Source organism: Lepus europaeus, chromosome 10, assembly GCF_033115175.1.
Source record: "Lepus europaeus isolate LE1 chromosome 10, mLepTim1.pri, whole genome shotgun sequence".
NCBI classification, from domain to species: domain Eukaryota; kingdom Metazoa; phylum Chordata; class Mammalia; order Lagomorpha; family Leporidae; genus Lepus; species Lepus europaeus.
Window position 1 is genome coordinate 39,543,822 of NC_084836.1, and position 21,614 is coordinate 39,565,435.

General features: G+C 37.8%; 2 protein-coding genes across 3 annotated transcripts in view; one reads left to right on the forward strand and one right to left on the reverse strand.

The window, feature by feature from the left end:
- The window catches only part of ACSS3 (acyl-CoA synthetase short chain family member 3), a 353,512-nt gene that overhangs the window by 153,954 nt on the left and 177,944 nt on the right, over positions 1-21,614 (reverse strand). For both annotated transcript variants that reach the window (XM_062203158.1, XM_062203157.1), the window contains one exon: positions 13,375-13,519. In XM_062203158.1, the coding sequence (XP_062059142.1) occupies positions 13,375-13,506 (132 nt within the window). In that variant the 5' untranslated portion in view covers positions 13,507-13,519. The remainder of the gene's footprint in view (positions 1-13,374; positions 13,520-21,614) is intronic.
- Positions 17,118-17,480, forward strand: LOC133767432 (V-type proton ATPase subunit F-like). Its single transcript, XM_062201853.1, has one exon. The coding sequence runs from the start codon at positions 17,118-17,120 to the stop codon at positions 17,478-17,480; it is 363 nt and encodes a 120-aa protein (XP_062057837.1).

The following is a 21,614-nucleotide window of genomic DNA, read 5'->3' on the forward strand; positions in this document are numbered from 1 at the left end:
CTTTCCTTTCTAGACCTTTTGTCATTTTTTTTTTTTCCCACAAAGTTCTTTATGGTCTCTTCTTCAGAGAAGTCAAAGTGATTCTTTTAAAAATATAGTGCTTCGGCCGGCGCTGTAGCTCAACAGGCTAATCCTCCGCCTTGCGGCGCCAGCACACCTGGTTCTAGTTCTGGCCGGGGCGCCGCATTCTGTCCCGGTTGCCCCTCTTCCAGGCCAGCTCTCTGCTGTGGCCAGGGAGTGCAGTGGAGGATGGCCCAAGTGCTTGGGCCCTGCACCCCATGGGAGACCAGGAGAAGCACCTGGCTCCTGCCATCGGATCAGCGCAGTGCGCCGGCCGCAGTGCGCTGGCCGTGGTGGCCATTGGAGGGTGAACCAATGGCAAAAAGGAAGACCTTTCTCCCTGTCTCTCTCTTTCTCACTGTCCACTCTGCCTGGGGGAAAAAAAAAAATATATATATATATATATAGTGCTTCCCATCATGCTTAAAATAAAATACAACAATTTGCCACTTGGGGCTGGCATTGTGGTACAGTCAGTAAAGCCACTGCTTGCAATGCCAGTATCCCATACGGGCGCCAGTTTGAGTCCTGGCTGCTCCACTTCCAATCCTCCTCCCTGCTAATATGCCTGGGAAAGCAGCTGAAGATGGGCCATCCCTGCTCCCACATGGGAGACCTCCTGGCTCCTGGCTTCGGTCTGGTCCAGTCCTGGCCATTGCAGCCATTTGTGGGATGAACCAGTGGATGGAAGAACTCTTCCTTTCTGTTTCTTCTGTTTCTTCTGTTCCTCCCTCTCTCTGTATAAACTCGGCCTTTCAAATAAAGTAAGTAATACTTAAAATGAGATTTTGCAATTTGAACGAATTATGGTCTTGACCATGGCCTGCAAGTTTCGACATGATCCAACTCTTCTCTCACCACATACCTCCTGGCTCTTCCCCAATGGCCCAAGTGGCTCTTCATGACTATTCACATGGCTCTATCTCGCTACTCGGGACTACTATGAAACATCTTCTGCTCTGCAAAAAGGAGCTGTCCCTGACAAATACATCTAACGTGGCAGCCCCAGGCCCTCGCGCAAGCCTTTTATTTTTCTTGACCTATATAAACTTACATTGTATTATCTTTTTATTTATTATATATTTCCTCAACTAAAACGCAATTTTTACTGTGGAAAAAGACCATTATTTACTTCTGGAACCCACAATATACCCAGAAGTGCTAATACAGGTATGTTTTGAATAAATAAGTAACTTTGACTCCATCATCATCCACTTCAAAAAAGTAAATTAAATGCAAATTTTCTAAAAAGTCAGAGTTCAGTTAACCTGAAGTTAAAACAAATCATCTAGTACAGGACTATCGATAAATCTTTTAAAAAATCCAATTAGCAAATCTAAGAATACAACGTAAGTCAGATTTCTAGGTTGTCAAGCTAATAAAGTTTGTCAAATATTTTAAGCATGGCAGTAAATAAGGCAGAATATAGACCTTCCAAGTCAGAACACACACTCAAACAAGGAAAATTCTCAGCCTAGTAAAAATGAAAGTTTATAACATAAAAAAAGAGAAAAATCACAATGTGAAGAACATGAGTGGTATTTTTGGAAATACTTATTTCTCTGAGGTGAGGATTAGATTTTTCTTTATTTTTCTATGAATATTGTTCAGTTTTATTCATGAAGTCATTCAGTCCATGTGATCCTACACACCATGAGGTGTGCTAATATAGACCTTAGGAGCTTTTTCTCTCATCAACATATTACATAAATACATTAATAAGTAGAATAAAAAAAAATTCAGTACATTGGGAAAACTTATGATAAAGCACTCTAGACTTCAAAGTGTGGGGAGCTGTACTGCTTCTGGCATGGTATAAAGTAAAAAGAAATGAATTTATATTTTGAACAGTAATCTTGATTTCATGGGCAGTATAATCTGTAAAAATCTGGCTGAGGGACAGGCATTTGGCCTAAGGTTACAATGCCAGTTAAGGCACCCATGCCCTATTGAACTGCCTGGGTTCAATGCTGGTGCAGACCCAGGAAGGCACTGGTGATGGTTCAAATAGTTGGGTGCCTGCCACCACATGGAGGCCTGAATTCACTTCCTGGCATTCAGCTTCAGCTCTGACCCAGCTCTGGCCGTTGTGGGTATTGGTGACTGAACTAGTAGGTAGAGCTCTGTCTCTTCGTATCTCTGCCTCTCAAGTAAAATTTTTAAAAATAAAACAAAACAGGAAAAATCTAAGGAAACTGAAGGAGATTGGTTATATTATTTTGGATTGAGGTAAAATAATATCCAAATTTATTTTTTAATAAAAGGTTCTAGACACGACAAAAAATTCTTATTTAACTTCTTTGTACAGTATCTATTAAAATTGACCTTGTATGTATTTTCTTTATATTGAGTCCTGTCATAAATCTAACTTAAATTTTGCAAGCTGGAAAACCATTCAAAACAAAGGTCCAGTTGTATTACTTGTAAAAATTTAATTCAGTATTTAGTGTACACTTCATTTTATATAGATAAAATTAAATACAACTGTTTCTGTTAAAATGCATAATACATAGTGAAATATCCCAAAAAGACAAATATCACATATTTTTTCAGTTATGTGATAGTTAGAATAGAATACAAAGAAAAGTGTAAGAATGAAACTGACATCTTATGATTTGATTACTGCTTTTGCCCTGTCTGTACCCCTGTGGAATAGCGGTCTTTTTACTTTTTTACTTGTTGAACATTATGGCTAGTGGTGCATTAACCCTGTTACTATGAAGTAAACTGAAATTATGTTATTACAAAAGTTAAAGAAAAAAAAAAGAAAGGAGAAAGGATCAAGAGATGACTTAAGAGTAGTATAGTTAGCTTTTCAGAATTACACCTATAAAAGAAATGAAATCTGTTCTTTTTAAATTACTAAAAAACAAAAAAAAATGCATGATACAACTTTTCATTATACAAAATAGCTAAAAATATAACAAACCTCATGGAAAAATACAGTCATGTCAGACCACCCTAAATCAATTTAACTAGTACACTTTATCATTAATGAAAGTTTTAACACAGTGTCATCCTCCATAGATGTTTTGCAGCCTTGAACACTGGGACCCATGGCTCCTCTTTCAAGATATTCAACTACATGGGGCCTGTGCAGTGGCATAGTAGGTTAATCTTCTGCCCACAGTGCCCGAACCCCATATCAGTTCTAGTCCTAGCTGTTCCCTCTTCTGATCCAGCTCTCTGCTATGGCCTGGGAAAGCAGTACAAGATGACCCAAGTCTTTGGGCCCTTGCACCAACGTGGGAGACCCAGAAGAAGCTCCTGGCTCCTGGCTTTGGATTGGCACATTTCCAGCAGTTGGGGCCATCTGGGGAGTGAACCAGCGATGGAAGGCCTCTCTGTCTCTCCCTGTCACTATCTGTAACTCTAAAATAAAAACTTTTTAAATAACTTAAAAAATAAAGATACTCAACTACAGCATTAATTTCCACATTTACTTCTCAAAACTGGCTAATATAGACTAGTAGGGTGCAGACTTTATCCTTAATTTTTTTTAAAGATTTATTTATTTATTTGAGTTACACAGAGAGAGGAGAGGCAAAGAGAGAGAGATATGTCTTCCTTCCTCCGGTTCACTACCCAATTGGCCGCAGTGGTCGGAGCTGCACCGATCTGAAGTCAGGAGCCAGGAGCCTCCTCCAGGTCTCCCACATGGGTGCAGGGGCCCAAGGACTTGGGCCATCTTCTACTGCTATCCCAGGCCATAGCAGAGAGCTGGATCGGAAGAGTAGCAGCTGGAACTCAAACCGGTGCCCATATGGGATTTGGGCGCTTCAGGCCAGGGCGTTAGCCCGCTGCGTCATAGCACCCACCCCTCCTTAATTATTTTTAAAACCATTTAAATACCAGCATTTACACTAAGGAATCTTGGGCATTCTTTTGTTAGTGTTTGCAAATGTTGATAAGGTCTTCTCCTTAACTGTGACAAAGTCTAACTTCAAAACACGGCATAGCAATCCAATAAAAGAATAAGTGAGGAAAATTATATTCTCACTTTAAAACTTTCTTTCCCTTTGGTCTGAAAGGGAGGTTTTTTCTACTTACTGTATACTTTGCTGATGGCGAAGTGAATCTAGCTATGAGATTATTATTTAAGTTCTTATTTTGGCTATGCTATTACAGAAAAATGTTAGCCATCCCTTTTATAAGGTCTAAAGATTAAATTGTGCGTCCTACAGATTCCTTCATAATAGAATTAGTTTCCTACCTTGAAGAGAATAGAGAAATGAAAGAACAAGTTGGGCTTAGAATAGAGAAATGAGGGAGCAAGTCCTAGATCGCTTGCTGACAATAGCAATATTACATGAATACTTAGCAAACAGTTTCAACCATTAGATAACAACTTAAGAAAACATTTACCAGAAGATCCGATGCCTTCTATAAATTTTAAGAATCATGTATTTGAAAACACCTCTTAAATATCTAACATGGTGTAGTTTGTTTAACCAGTAAACTGAAGCACAACCATATAAAATGTTTTTAGTTTCTTTCTACCAACAAGTTTAAAACATATGATACACAGATTCAGGTCACACAAATTAAAATGTATCTTTGATTGATTTTAGCAGCTTAAATATATGGACAATCTTATCTATAAGCCATTTAAAATAAAACTCTTAATAAAATTTCCCCATGTGGACATACAATATGTAACACATATAACATAGCATAATAGACCAATATAGCATTTTTAATAATAGTTTTTAAAATCTTTAACTCTTTTTGTAGATTGCCAATTGATTTGAATTGCTTTTTTAGTAACCTCAGTTAACCATACTTTCTCTCAGTTGGTACTGTTAATACAAGATCTGGACCCCCATGTTCGTCTCAGCTCAATTTACAATAGCTAAGATCTGCAATCAACCCAGATGTCCATCAACTGAGGACTGGATAAAGAAACTAGTACTGAATCAGTATTTTACACTTTGTGTTTCTGTGTGGGTGCAAACTGATGAAATCTTTACTTAATATATACTAAATCGATCTTCTATATATAAAGATAATTGAAAATGAATCTTGATGTGAATGGAATGGGAGAAGGAGCGGGAGATGGGAAGGGTGAGAGTGGGAGGGAAGTTATGGGGGCGGGGGGAAAGCCATCGTAATCCATAAGCTGTACTTTGGAAATTATATTTACTAAATAAAAGTTAAAGAAAAAAGAAAAAAAAAAGAATAAGTGAGCAAAAGATGGGAATGGGACTTTGGAAAAGAAGACTGGCAAGTGGCTAATAAACACAAGATAAGGAGCTCAACTTCACCATTCATCAAGGAAAAGCAAATTAAAAATCATAATGCAATACCAAAATACATTCATCAGAGTAGGCAGGAACATAAATTGGGAAAATCACTCTGGCCAATTATTTAGCTCTATCTTCTCAGGCCTAATGTGTGCATACCAGTCATCTCACTCCGTGGGCACAACACCAACACATCTTTGTGCACAAACATATTTATAACAGCATTATCTGTAGAAGCCCAATGCTAAACATTGTCCCAAGTGACCAAATTACCACTTCTTGCTAGGAAATAATTGCAATTCATAAACAAAGTTGAACGAAAAAAGTCGCACACATTAGACTGTCTTGTATTATTCAATTTATGTAAAGTTCAAGAGCAAGTAAACATCACAGATGGTGTCTAGACGTCTGGATAGTGAGCATGTGGGGGCTGGGTTAGAAATGACTAAGAGACAGATCAAGGGGCTTGGGGTCCCTGACACGCTCTATCTCCTAATTAGATTCCATGGCTGTATGTTGTTTGCAGTAATCTAACAAAAGTCACAACACACCTTTTTCTTGTTTTAAAGCAGATGTCAATAAAACTTCAGAAATACTGCATCCTATGGGAAAACTGCCAGGGTGACAGTAACTTCTGTCTCATACTAGTATTATAAATTTATGAAGCACGAAAAAGGTCATTTACATTACAGAAACACTTCGGAGCAGAGCTGACTATAACATAAATTAAGTTTTTATTATTTAGGAAATTGAAGAAAATGTACCATATGCACGGCTGTATTCTCATCCCTCAACAAAACCACCACTGACAGGGCTGAACTTTCTGCATGTTCTTCTGGGTGAACTTTACGTTTTTGCTCATGGAGATACTGACGTGATAGGCAAGTGAACATCAGACTGTTTTAGCTTGAGGTATTTCTGAAAAGATGACATTTGTACACTGAAGAGAACATCCTAAAGAGCAAAAGTAGGAAGGGGGACTTCTCATGGGACATAGCCCTTGATTTCAGATTAATGTTCTCCTCTAAATTATCCAACTTTGATAATTACAACTAATACCATAATTATTTCAAAAATTACCTTTAGTAAAAACAAAAGGCTCCTTTCAGTTTAAGTATGAAAAATTGAGTACACAGTGAGCTTTAACAATTTTCTTCATATACATATATTCATTATAAATTCTCAAATGCCCTTCAGGGGTCACGTTCTTAGTGAATGAACACATAAAAATGAAATTTTTAAAACACAAGCTTGCCACACACAACAGTAAATTTGAAACTAAGTATTGATGGAGAAAATGAATTCAATGTAGTTACAGCTAAAAATAACCAATACTACACAAATAATATATGCATACACCTACAAACACATACTCGAACCTTTTTTTCACCAAGGATTAATATGGTAACTACCAACATAAAAAGTGCTAAGAAGCAGAGAGACAAAATAAACACACTCATGTCTCCAGGAATGCATATATTATTATTTAACTGTTGGGAATACAAGAAGGAAATACGTATTTGGATTCCCAGATAAATGTAATTAAATTTTTTCACAGATAGAAATTGCAGTTTACTTGGAAACATGATACAGTTTAATTTCTGATGCAATTTATTTTTTTTAACTTTTATTTAATGAATATTAATTTACAAAGTACAACTTTTGGATTATAGTGGCTTTTCCCCCCATAACATCCCTCCCACCTGCAACCATTCCATTACCCACTCACTCTCCCATCCCATTCACATCAATTTATTTTCAATTATCTTTATATACAGAAGATCAACTTAGTATATACTAAGTAAAGATTTCAACAGTTTGCATCCACACAGAAACACAAAGTATAAAGTACTGTTTGAGTACAGGTTATACCGTTAATTCACATAGTACAATACATTAAGGACAGAGATCCCACATGGGGAGTAGGTACACAGTGACTCCTGTTGTTGATTTAACAACTGACACTCTTATTTATGGCATCAGTAATCACCCGAGGCTCTTGTCATGAGCTGCCAAGGCTATGGAAACCTCTTGAGTTTGCTAACTTCAATCTTATTTAGACAAGGCCATAGTCAAAGTGAAAGTTCTCTCCTCCCTTCAGAGAAAGGTACCTCCTCCTTTGATGGTCCATTCTTTCCTCTGGGATCTCACAGAGATCTTTCATTTAGGTTTTTTTTTGTTTGTTTGTTTTTGTTTTTTTTGCCAGAGTGTCTTGGCTTTCCATCCCTGAAATACTCTCATGGGCTCTTCAGCCAGATCCAAATGCCTTAAGGGCTGATTCTGAGGCCAGAGTGCTGTTTAGGACCTCTGCCATTCTATCAGTTAATATTAGCAGACACTAGTCTTGTTTATGTGATCCCTTTGACTCTCAATCCTATCATTATGATCAATTATGAACTGAATCTGATCACTTTGACTAGTTAGATGGCATTGGTACATGCAACCTTGATGGGATTGAATTGGCATCCTCTGGTACGTTTCTAACTCTACCATTAGGGGCAAGTCCAAGTGAGCATGTGCCGAACTGTACATCTCCTCCCTCTCTTATTCCCACTCATATTTAACAGGGATCACTTATCAGTTAAATTTAAACACCTAAGAATAATTGTGTGTTAATTACAGAGTTCAACCAATAGTATTAAGTAGAACAAAAAATACTAAAAGGAATAAAATAGTAAGTTGTTCCTCGACAGTCAGGACAAAGGCTGATCAAGTCATTGTTTCTCATAATGTCCATTTCACTTCAACAGGTTTCCTTTTTGGTGCTCAGTTAGTTGTCACTGATCAGGGAGAACATATTATATGTGTCCCTTTGGGACTAGCTTAATTCATGATGTTTTCCAGATTCCTCCATTTTGTTGCAAATGACTGGATTTCTTTCTTTCTTTCTTTTTTTTCTTTTTTTTTTTTTTACTGCTGCATAGTATTCTATGGAGTACATGTCCCATAATTTCTTTATCCAGTCTACTGTTGATGGGCATTTAGGTTGATTCCAGGTCTTAGTTATTGTGAGTTGAGCCGCAATAAACATTGAGGTGCAGACAGCTCTTTTATTTTCGAATTTAAATTCCTTCAGGTAAATTCCAAGGAGTGGGATGGCTGGGTTTTATGGTAAGGTTATATTCAGTTCCTGAGGAATCTCCACATTGACTTCAATAGTGGCTTTACCAGTTTGCATTCCCACCAACAGTGGGTTAGTGTCCCTTTTTCCCCACATCTGATGTAATTTAAACATAAGTGCTTCTTTTATAGCTAGAATCACTTAGACATTCAAGTGGTATTTCATTCATTCATCCATACATCATTCAACAAATGTTTACCATGTGCCAGGCACCATTCCATGAAACAAAAATCTCTACCCTCATGGGACTTATTCAAGAAGAGGAAACAATAATAAAAAAGATCGACTAGCAAAATATTAAGAATAGCATTGAATAAATTCTGAATTGAAAAAGGAAACAAGAAAGGAATACATGAAGTAGTGTGGATAAGAACATTTGTATTTAGTATAGTCCTGTAAGATTTCACTGAGAAAATAACATCTGGGTAACCTGTACCATAAGATATCTGGAGAAAAAAAAAAAAAAAAAACACTTCTAACAGAACGCAGGCAATTAGATCAATGTCAGGCACCAACTCTGTAAAAGCCTTCTAGGATTCTATTTATCCCTGGCTGAGTCGGTACTTTTCCATATGTTTCCACAGAACAGAACCCCAAGCGTTATCATAGCCCCTATGCTATACTGAAATGGCCTATTTTACATATTTTCTTAGCTCCTTGACAATAGCAAACAGGCTCATTTATCTAGTATCATTTGTTCCTAACAAGGTTTGGCATGCAAAACAAAATTTGCTGAATATATAAACGATCTTGAATGGAGCTGAAATCTCTACATAAAAACCTTAGTGAAGGGTTCTTCAGAATACTCAGATCTACATAAATGGTAACAATTTTATTTAGCAAAGCTCCCATTCTCAATCATTCTGTAGCATTTTACATCTTCCAAGTCACTAAGACAACTCAGCCTAAAATTAGTGGGTTCCCTAATTTAAAAAGAAACATTAACTAACTTAATTAAGCTTCACCTTGCAGAAGAAACTCCCAGTAGAAATCAAACAGAGCAGATTAAGTCAGTAATGTTACAAAAGCACTTCTCTTTGTTTGCTCTCCATGGCACCACCTATTAAATCTCTTTCTCTGTCTTCTCTACTTAATAAAACAAAGGCCACAGGAGAACCAGGAGCAGGTAATCAAAGTAGCACACAATGCCTCTCTCTCTTCCTTAACAGTTCTTCCTTTAGTACTTTCCAGAAGAAAAGCCTGGGGAATCAGACGCTGTCAGCAGATGAGAGAAACAGTTCTTTTAAGCACTTTGATGTCAAGCTAAACTGAAACCAGTGCACTAGTACAAACATCAAAAAGTTTAAGAGCCTAGATTCAAAATTTAAAAATCAGGATGAGTTACCACACAAGCTTCTCAGCAAAATATACATGTGTAATTATCATATACATTTATGTAATTCACAAAAAAAAAAAAAAAAACAGAAAATAAAGATGGCGACAATGCTTCCTAGTGAAGATTTCCCCAAAGCCTTTTCTCAGACTCGTGTTTAAGCAGGTATCAAATCCAGCATATTGATGCAAGTAATATTTTTACAGTATATAAATGAACTTCCTAATCTATATACCAATTAAAATCTGACTTACTGTGCTCTTTTTAGTTCTTTCCCATCTAAGTGGTTCACAGGTGAATCCTGATATTGACATGAGTTATAATAGTTTTCTTCTTTTAACATAAGAGTAGAAACAAGGCTTTCATATTCATAAAATGAGACCATGGCAATAGGCCCAAATCACAGAAATAGGTTTTTCTATGATACTTTGTCTTCACTAATGTAATATTAATAAAAGAGAACAGAATCAAAGTAGTTCATAGATACAATTCTAAGAATACAGTAATACAGTAATACTCTCTTCCTCCCTCCCTTTCTTTTCTTTCCCTTTTTTTAGTTTTTGCACTAACATATTTTTAATTAACATTACAGTCAGAGGCTTAATGCTCCACTAAATAAAGACATCAACAAGTAAAATGTAAAAAGATCCTAGTTCAGCAGTTTTGAATCATAAACTAAACCTCTTCTAAAAGCTGAAAATGCATAGCTAATATGAAACATGGAGTATAATAGCTTTTCAGGGAATCTATATTATCTCTATAATGGGATACAGCCCAAAATGAACAGCAATCTCATTTGGTAACGAGTCTTCCATATTCAGTCCCAACGAGGTCCCTGTCACAGTACTCAAAGAACAATAAAAAGCATATAAAAAATTCCCAGGATTATTTTGTTTTGCTTTGTTTTGTCTTACTGTTCAACACTGAACACTCTTAGGAGTTGGTTAGGACTTTTTGCCCCAAAACTCATGCAGGTATTTAATGTCCTAATGGTGGATTGATTACCGGTGAAGATTTAATCTAACTATGGAGCCTGAGAGGTGGATTTGGTGGGAGGTGCTTCGGTCATTGAAGGCATGTTCTCAGTCAGTTCTTGTGAGAGGGTAATTATTTGAATTCAAGTTCTGCCTACTTGCTCTCCTTCTTTCTTGGCTTATCCATGTGACCAGTCCTCTGCACCTGCAATGACCAACCTCCACAGATGCCAGTGTGGGGGACAGCCCCATCATGAACTGTAATCTCCTAACTATAAGCTTAAACAAACCTTTACTTTCCCAAGATGCTGCGCTCAGGTATTTTAGTTAAAATGTTAAAATACTAACAAAAACTCTATTATTGGGTTGAAAATCTCCTTGTTTGAATCTTTGAAGGAAGCAGGACCCAATTTCTACAATCCAATCAAAAATTAGCAAGGTAGTTCCTCTCCACTCCCTGGTATTCTGGGTATGTGACCTAAGTTTGGCCAACTAGATGCTGGCACTGTCACCCCGTAAGAGCTGATTCAAGGCAGCAGGTGTAATTAGCAGACAATTTGAGGATATTGCTGCCCTTTCTCCCACAAAGTGTGCCATTTTTCTAAGCCTGGTTCTTCTGTCTTCCCTCACAATGAAGTTGTGATTTCTTGCTGATATTCAGCCTGAGTAAGTGGGCTGATAACATTTCTCTTAGATTTGCAACTCAGGATTGAAGGGGTAATTATTTTGCCTGAGTTGCCTTTCCTGAAATTCTTTACAAGGCTAGACAAGAACACTTCTGACCCAAAAGAACATAACTTCAGAAATCTGGGAGAGTTGAGCACACTTTTTTTTTTTTACAGATAGAGTTAGACAGTGAGAGAGACAGAGAAAGGTCTTCCTTCCGTTGGTTCACCCCTCAAATGGCTGCCATGGCCGGCACTGCGCTGATCCAAAGACAGGAGCCAGGTGCTTCTTCGTGGTCTCCCATGCAGGTGCACGGGCCCAAGCACTTGGGCCATCCTCCACTGCCCTCCTGGGCCACAGCAGAGAGCAGGACTGGAAGAGGAGCAACTGGGACTAGTACCCGGCACCCATATGGGATGCTAGCACAGCAGGAGGATTAACCAAGTGAGCCACGGTGCCGGCCCCTTAGCACACTTTCTAAAAAGCAAATAGAACCCTTAAATGAGTTCAAAAAGGAAAAGAAGAGAATATATTTCAAAAAGCCTTCAAATATCGAATGCTTGCAGACCCAGCATGACAAATTCTGCTTAACCAGTATTGCCACTTAAGGGACATCAGCAATGTTCAGAGACACATCACATTCATCCCAAGTGAGGGATGGGTGCTACTGGCATCTAGTGGGCACTTGGGGAAGCTGCCAGATATCCTACAATGTATATGATGGCCTCCATTAACAAATTATCTGACCCACAACGTCAGTAGCACCCAGGGTGAGAAACTCTACCCTGTACCACCATCTTTCTTTAAATCACATGTAAACAAATGTCTTCCCAGAAAAACAACACCTATCACAGCGCAAACACTTTGGTAATTACTTCTTAAATCTTCTATCTGGGGCCAGTATTGTGGCACAGGGTGTTTTAAGCTACCACCTGTGACACCAGCATCCTATATGAGTGCTGGGTCAAGGCCCTGCTGTTCCACGTCCCATGTGGTTCTCAGTTAATGCACCTGGGAAAGCAGTGGAAGATGGTCCAAGTTCTCTGGCCCCTACCACCCATGTGGGAGGTCTGGATGGAGTTCCTGGCTCCTGGCTACCATCTGGCCAAGACTGTTATTGTAGAGATTTGGGGAGTCAACCAATGGAAGAAGTACTCTCTTTCATTCTCTCCCTCCCCTTCCTCTATGCATCTCTGCCTTTCAGAAAAATATTTTTTTTAAAAAAATACTTATTTTAAAAGAAGAACCTGTATCTATCCCAATGTTAAAAGAAAAATAATTTCATAACTCAGATGACAATACCATAATCCATCTGAGAACTCCACAGGAGGGAAATAACCAAAAAAGAGCTAATAAGGCAAAGAAATGAAAGTCTGCAGAAGACCAGGAGCATCTGAGGGAATGACAGGACATTCAGAGTGAAAAAAAAAAAAAAAGTCACTTGCACTGCCAGCAATGTTGTGAACTGAAGCTTGGGAGGGATGCTGTGAGCAAATTTTGAAGTGTCTTATCCATTGCCAAAGTCTGGATATGTCTTTTTGAATACTAGCAGTTTTTAAAGAAGAAGTTTTCAAGTAGAAGTACACAGACTCCTAGGAAGGAATCTCCAAGGTCCCCTTGGCCATGAGCAGCGGCTGGTAATACAGAAGGCACTTAGAGACTGCTTCTGCAGTACAAGAATGAGCAGCAGCTGCACGAAGGTGATGGTAATGCAGATGGAGATCAAACAGAACCATGTTGTTGAGATTTACTTACTTCTCCCAGGAAATGAATGTCATTCAGTACTGTGAGGTGTATATTAAAGGGATAAAAACTATCTAAAATGGCTATAAATCTGTATTTACTCTCCATATGTATCAAAAGGAAAACATGGTAACAAGTCAAAGCATTTAGAGAATTAAAGTCTACACAATAAGAATGCATTCTATTCAAGTAATTTCTATGTGACTCGCAATACAGGGAAACTTTTGCTGTTACCTGCTCCAGGACTTCTTTATAGGTAATAGTTGCTTTTGTATCTGTGACAGGACTGTCATAGATGATAGCGATCTTGTCGCCTTTACCATTTTCAATATGACGATCAACGGCATTGTAACAAATGTTAAGCATTCCTTCCACAAACCTGGAAAATAAAAAAACAAAATACTAAGAAAGTAATTGGAAAAGAAAAATGAATGATTCCTTCCAGAGTACAGAGTTGTTTAACCAAGTTACTATATTTCTAGTTTGACAAAACTGGCCTTAAAACAGTGTTTCTCAGTGCACAGTATGCCAGGTAATGATAGCTGTAAACTAAATATTTAAGATGGTACAGGGTATTTTTATTTTAATAAATATGTATTTATTTTGATGTGCACTAGAAAAAATATACCTCACACTTCAAACTGACAACTTCATGGATTTTATTGCTCGAGATCAAACTAGAGTACAGAGCACCAAAGTAATATATTTTAGGTAGATGAAGCTAATCGTATATAAGGGCAGCTCAGAGGCATGAGAGATTATGAGAGGGTAAATGGTAGATACATGACTGAAATGTTGGTATAGGCTGCAAACTTACTGCAAAATTCAGTTCTTCCTTAAAACAGCTGTATGTATTGTTTGTTTCCATTAAATACAATCTTACCAATTGCATGAAAAATGAACTTTTTTACATGTTTGAAATGCTTCATAATCTGAATAAGGAATGGAGATGCACATAAAAATATTAGTTTTTTAAAACCCTTTGCAACTTAGTATTTTTACCTCTTACTTGATCAATGCCTTCCTTTGGAAACCTAGTTACCATGTAGATACATTGAGATACTTTTTAAGGAAATGAAGCTAATTTTTCTTTAAAAAGCACTTTACATTTGCCACTTTTCTTAGAAGGAGGAGATTTACATAAAATGTGCAAGTATAATAATGGTCCATTTCTTGCAATATCAGAGCACCCAAATCAGAACAATGTGAATACAAAAATATATTGAAACCAAAAGAAAAAGTCCTGTTAAATAGCATAATATCACCTTCAGGTCATCACTCAAAGAGTCCTGTGTGAAATAAAGCAACAAATTAAAAGCAACTGAGGATACAAGGGCAGCATTAAGAAATAATAGATGCAAGGCCGGCGCAGCAGCTCAATAGACTAATCCTCTGCCTGCGGCGCCGGCACACCAGGTTCTAGTCCTGGTTGGGGTGTTGGATTCTGTCCCGGTTGCCCCTCTTCCAGGCCAGCTCTCTGCTATGGCCCGGGAGTGCAGTGGAGGATGGCCCAAGTGCTTGGGCCCTGCACCCCATGGGAGACCAGGAGAAGCACCTAGCTCCTGGCTTCGGATCAGCGCGATGCGCCGGCCGCAGCGGCCATTGGAGGATGAACCAACGGCAAAGGAAGACCTTTCTCTGTTTCTGTGTCCACTCTGCCTGTCAAAAAAAAAAAAAAGAAGAATAGATGCAGAAGACAGCAGGAGGAAGGATCATTTATTCAAGGTCAAATGACCCTATCCACTTCAGTAACTCAACGTGGCTACCTAATGCCTACAGCACAGCAAAGGCGTAATTAATGCAATGATTCTGAAACCCCAAGTGTGATAGATCGGATATTCCTTCAAAAATACTACTTCCTCCTCTTATCCTACTTCCATTAAAAATATTTTTATTCCCTTTGCCCCATGCTTGATGAGTGGAGAACATCTCTCTTGATTTGGGGCTCATTCACATATTCGTACTGGATTGACTAACACAATGTCAGCAGACATGACACAGAGGGAACTACCTGCATGAATGGGCTGCTTCTTCTGCACGTTTACCTTCTCCAGGGAAAGAGACTCCCAGGTGTATCTACTGCCTCCTCTGTATGAAACCCAGAATGAGAATCTGTAAGTAAAATGATAAACCAAAAGAAGCAGGGAGACCAGCCTGGCCAGATCTATCTACATGAATTGACCTAACACTCCCAGCCATGCCATGCCCATCCAGATCAGCCCACGAAAACCTGCAGATGCATGAACGTAAATGGTAACTGTTCTATCTTGTGAATATTTTTGTGATTGCTCAAATAGTCTAATTGTGACATAACTAACCAAGACACCAAGAAAAAAGGTTTAAACATTCAAAATAATAATGGCCAGGGCATTTGGTGAGGACTAAGACAAAGTCATACTAAAAGCGAAGTCTTTAGACGTCCAGATGGATTTCCAGTCTACAACATCCTTCCTCCGTCATTCCCATTCCGTTTTGGAGTCTATGTTTTTTTTTAATTTCAGTTACTATATTTTTAAGTTCTAAATTTCCATTTGTTTCTTCTTTATATGTTTCATTTTTTCAATGAGAATTTCTTTTTTGAGATTTAAATTTCTTTCAAGTATGTTCATAATTGTTTATTGAACTATTTTTATGGGGCTGCTTTGAAATTCTTGGCAGATATTCTAATGTCTATTTCATCTCGGTGCTGGCATCTATTGATTTTTTTTTCTCGTTGAAGGCTCTGGGGTTTATTTAGAGATCTTATTTAAGACTTCTATTTTAGCAAGCCTCCTCCGACACTGCGCTAGTGTGCAGGAAGGTAACTCATTATTACAGGGATAGTAAGTTTCAGTTCATCACTAGTTGTCTTTATTACTCTCTAGAGCTAAAGGATGTCTCATTATGGATGGACTAGGGTGCAAGCTCAGGCCTTCACAAGGCTTCCACAATATCATCCTGTAATGGGGAGGAGGAGGAGGAACCTTCATCCTGCTCACCTTCCTCTTTATCAGCATCAAAGTTCTGACTTCTCACATAAACTTACCTGATAACCCCAGAGAAGACGGTGATGCTCGGGGCATGTTACAGCCTGGAAGGAGTAGATGTCTAGTATCTCCATCAGGTGTTGACTAAGAGAACTGTATTTTACAGGAGAATGGTATTGGGGCCAGAGGTTACTTTCTGAAGTGTTTGGCCGGCTCACAGGGATTATTAACTCAGTTTTCAGCCATGCTAAGTGGCTCCTTTCTTCGTTCTTTTGCCACAGAGAGAACATTTTGGTCAGGGCTTTTTCAGTTTGCACTACTCGGTGTTTCTGGATTGCCAACTACCCCAGCATTCAGTGTGGTATACTTGAGGCATAAAGAAAACCCAGGGAGCTCATTACATGGCATTCTTCATGTCCCAAAATGTCCAGACCTTTGAATCTTCACATGTGTATTTGATCTATACAATGTCTTTGTTTCCTTTTACTATATTTAGCAGAATAATAGAGAGAAGTGTTATTTTCTCTATTTTTCTCCAAAACCAGAAATCCTAAAAGACATTTATTAGGCCATGACTTTATGTGTACTGTCTCATTTTATCAAAACATAACGCTCTCCTATGTGGTTGGTACTATTATTAACCTTGTTTTACATACAAGCAGACTGATAACAGTAACTTACTCAGAGCAGCCCAACTACCTAATGGTAGAGATGCTGCATAAGTGCCTCTCAGGGGGGCACACCCCCCTGAAATTAGAGGCATGGCTGCAGTTTCTGCTCACACAGGCCAGGGATGGGCACACCCGCCCCAAAGGAATGTGGCAGCAGGAGCAGCAGGGGGCTAAGGGACATGAATTGGTTCTGGAGTATTGTTGGGAATTTGTAAATTTGCACAAATATCTAAATGAGCCTGTCTAAGGATTTACAACACAGCTCTAATCCCTATGTTAGACCACCAGACCGAATTCCTTTTTCCAAATCCTTAAGTTGCCTCTCTGTGTCATGACCAGCATGGCAGGGAGGGGAAAACTGATGGCGGTGATCAAAGAAGAGGACACAGTGACTGGTTTCCTGCTAAGCCGCATCGGGGAGCTTAACAAGAACCACCACCCTAATTTCCTGGTGGTGGAGAAGGACACGACCATCACTGAGATCAAAGATACTTTGTGGCAGTTTCTCAACCAGGACAACATTGGCATCATCCCCATCAACCAGTACATCGCAGAGACAGTGTGGCACGCTCTGGACGCCCACCAGCGCTCCATCCCGACTGTGCTGGAGAGCCCTTCCAAGGAGCACTCCTATGACGCCGCCATTGCACCCCTAAGCCCCTCAACATTGCAGAGCATGACTTACACAGGCACTACTCATTAAGAAGTTCGATTTTTTTCCAATTGCTTGCAACTTTTGATTAGCTTAATGGTGAAATGACTGATGTCACAGGGTTGTCTATATAAAGAACATCCTTAAATTTCTAAAATTTAAAGATATCATTTGGAGCAGGCAAGAAAAAAAATCCAAACATGGGTAAGGACTTGCAAGGAGAACTTTTTTTTTAAGAGATAGGAAATTAATACAACTCTAGAAGCAGTTACAGATAATGACTATACCAATATAAATTGGCTAAACTTAAGAGATTGATTTACAGAATATGACTGAACCAAATGATCTGCAAGGGACATCCCAGCTCAGGAATTTGATTACTATATTATGACAAAATTCTTATTTCATTTTAAGTCAAATCATTTCAGTAAAGGTCAATTGAATACCTTCTATGTGCTGTCTCTCCAAGGTTCTTTTTATATTAATGGGCAGGTTTTAAATGGTTTGTCTCTGCAGAGTATAAAACAACTACTGCTACTACATAAAATTAGAAAATATGCTTTGGAGTATTTTCTTTTGTTCTTTTGACATAATTATTACTTAATGTTTAGATAGTTTAATATCTTGTCTCTGTGTTTAGGATTGCATTACAAGCATTTTTCAAGGGTCTTACACATTCTCAAAAATCATGCTTGATGATGGCATAATTTCTATTTAACAGCTGTTCAATAAGAAAGCTAATCTAACATTGTTACAGATTATCTTTCACAATACTCATTATTTTATATGATCCTAGGATAAGGCTTCCTGTAGAGGAATGTTGGTCGCATTTATTTTGTCGCATTTATTTTATCGCATTTGCAGGCTTGATTTCTGCAATCAAATGTGCATATAAACACATAGACACATTAAAATTGAATAATCAAATTGCTTTCTGGAAATACTGAATAAATTTACATTCCCATCAGCATTACCTGAATGACCATTTCATCATATTCCTCTAAACACAGATTATGTTCAATTTTCTTTGATTTGAAAAGTGAAAAATAGTTTTCAGTTTGGTACTTTGCTATTAAGTAGACTGTCTTAACAATTTTTAAGAGCTCTTTATATAGGATACTGAACCTGTGGTCTAATAGAGTTACAAATAATTTTCTCATTTTATTCACTAATTTTAACTAATGATGCTTCCTGACATAAAAATATTTTACATTTCTATGTACTCATTAAGATTATTTTCCTTTGCATTTTTCCCCAGGAATAATTCTGACTATCCTCTTCTGATGTAGTCTTTTATATTGATTCCTAAAGTGGTCCAATAATGTATACATATATATGAAATCTGCATGTAGTATCTGCTATATACTACACATCATACATATGCATTAAATTACATGTGTGAGATGATAAAGAAATACAACTATGCTTATTTATCAACTAGCAATTTTCCAAGCATAATTTTTGATTAATCTTTAGTACATTCATTTTTGATACTCCATTCCTCCCATAAATATTAAATCTAATTTATACCAGATTCTTTTTCATGGTTACATAGTTTCTGGATATAACCACTGGAATGTTCTGTCAGTAGTCTTATGAATAGTTCTACCTTTCAACTCAACTTTCAGGTTGAGAAGAATCAAAGTCTTCATGTTCTTTATCCTACCTCATCCCCCTAAAAGAAATTCCTTCCACTGAAAGCTTAAAAAAATTTGAATGTACCGCATATTCCAATTCAACAATAGAAAAATTATATGTAACACTGAAACTAAATTGATAGCAATGACACAACAACCTGCAGAGGTGCCACCACCAGTTCAGGATAGTGGAAAATTTCTGTATCTATAAAGCAGAACAGAGTAATTGCTAAATTCCTAAGTCATGGAAGACATGGTAGATCCAAGTATACTGATATAGAACAAATCCATAATGTTTCATATATTGTTAAGTTTTGAAAAGAAAATACAGAAAAATTTATACATCTACAACAGATTAATCCACATTCCTGAGGAAACTATAAACCCTGATCAGGCTCACAAAAAAACCTCTCAATTAGACTCTGAAATGAACTCAAGCTCAGAGGCAGGCAGGAATTAAAAAGGGGACATGGATGTTTGGATGTTTAATTAGGACATAAGCCATACACACTCCTCTCCTACACATATAGACACACACACACATATTTACACATAAGTCACACTAAGTTTTACTGGCCTAGAATGCATCTTTCCGAGATGGGAAGACTTTCTGCATGGGTGATCATGTAGAAGATTTATCTGTGTAACTTACCCAAGACCTAGAAACCCTACTTACTATTAACACCTGGAAATCTTCTCTCCTTCGCCAACTGGAACTCTGGTAATCAAAACTTGCTTGTATTGACCAGGAAAGAAAAAACTTAACTAAGATTCTGAAATATATTCCACTAAGATACCTGCATCTTGACACTTAGATGAACATATTCATGTGTATGCATATAGATAAATAGGTAATATACAGATAGATAGATAATAGTCACACAAGAAAAAAGGAAAGAAAGGAGGAGGGAAGGAACAAAACACACAATTCAAGGCTGGGATATGGAAAGAACATATTTTCAACATATATAAAGAGAAAAGCTATATTTGCAACTTCAGTAATATATTTAAAGTACACCATAAATCAATACAAAACAGGGACAAATCTTTACATGATATCAATTGAAAATGGTAAGTACTAAAAATCATGGCCAATCTTAGGAGCAATCAAGAAAATGTATGTTCAAATAATAAGATGTAATTTTTCCTATCAAATTGATGCAACGATATAGTACACAGTGTTAGTGAGAATAAGGAGAAATCAACGTTCACATGTACTAGGGTGAGCAAATAAATGAGGAAGGCTTATCATCAGTGTCTATCAAGATTTTGAATTTTATGCAGCACCATTAAATCATTAAGACAATAAAAATTATCATATGGAACAATGTATAAAATGAACCATTAACTTAGCCAAAGCAAGTTGCTTGCATGTTTATGTGTCATATATAAGCACAGAAAGGCATATGAACCAAAATACAGCAAAGTATTAATAAAGGTAAACTCTTAATTAGGAGCAATAATGGAAAAGGTGTAGTCTACATTTTATATAATAAAATTTCTGTGTTATTGATTTTACATATTGAATGGTGGGTTAAATATTTTTACATGTTTTAATAGTCTAGTTTACTTGGCTTTTTAACTGACTGAATCTATTATTCCAGAATCAGTATAAATACCATAAAAAAAGATTGAGTAGAAACATCATTTTTAAGTTTTCTTATAAAAAATGATTTCTTACACTTTCAACATCCAAATTTTAAGAAACTTTTAAACCATAAACCTTTTTTTTTTTTTTTGAACAGGCAGAGTTAGACAATGAGAGAGAGACAGAGAGAAAGGTCTTCCTTCCGTTGGTTCACTCCCCAAATGGCCACCACAGCCGGGCGGAAGCCAGGAGCCAGATGCTTCCTCCTGTTCTCCCACGTGGGTGCAGGGCCCAAACACTTGGGCCATCCTCCACTGCCTTCCTGGGCCACAGCAGAGAGCTGGACTGGAAGAGGAGCAACCGGGACAGAATCTGGCGCCCCAACCAGGACTAGAACCCGGTGTGCCAGCGCCGCAGGCGGTGGATTAGCCAAGTGAGATGTGGCACCAGCCTAAACCATAAACTTTTCTTACGATTTTCTCACCAGAGTCAATGGCAAGCAGCTAGACAACAGCCAACAGTAAAAACTTACACAGAGGCTTCAAATAACGAAGAAAGACCTACTGTAACCCTATAATCCTCATTTCTGCTGGCCACCATGATCGCAGTGGCCCAGGCACTTTTAAAATTACACTCCTAGTCATACGAAGTGAGGCATGGCCACGTGGCTTGCTCTGGTCTGTGACATGACCACAAAAATAACACAAGTGCAGCAGTTTCCACATAGTTTGGCCCCTCTGAAATACAAGGTGGAGTTTAACCACCACTGTGAGGTATTAAGAAGATGGAAATTTAATCCAACTGTAACATTTAGAGGTAGGCAGTAAAACTTAGTGTGACTTATGCGTAAATGTGTGTGTGTTTATGTGTGTAGGAGAGGAGTGTGTATGGCTTATGTCCTAATTAAACATCCAAACATCCATGTCCCCTTTTTAATTCCTGCCTGCCTCTGAGCTTGAG

Bases quoted from the DNA above. Each gene is read 5' to 3' on its own strand.
- LOC133767432 (XM_062201853.1), top strand. From the start codon at position 17,118: ATGGCAGGGAGGGGAAAACTGATGGCGGTGATCAAAGAAGAGGACACA.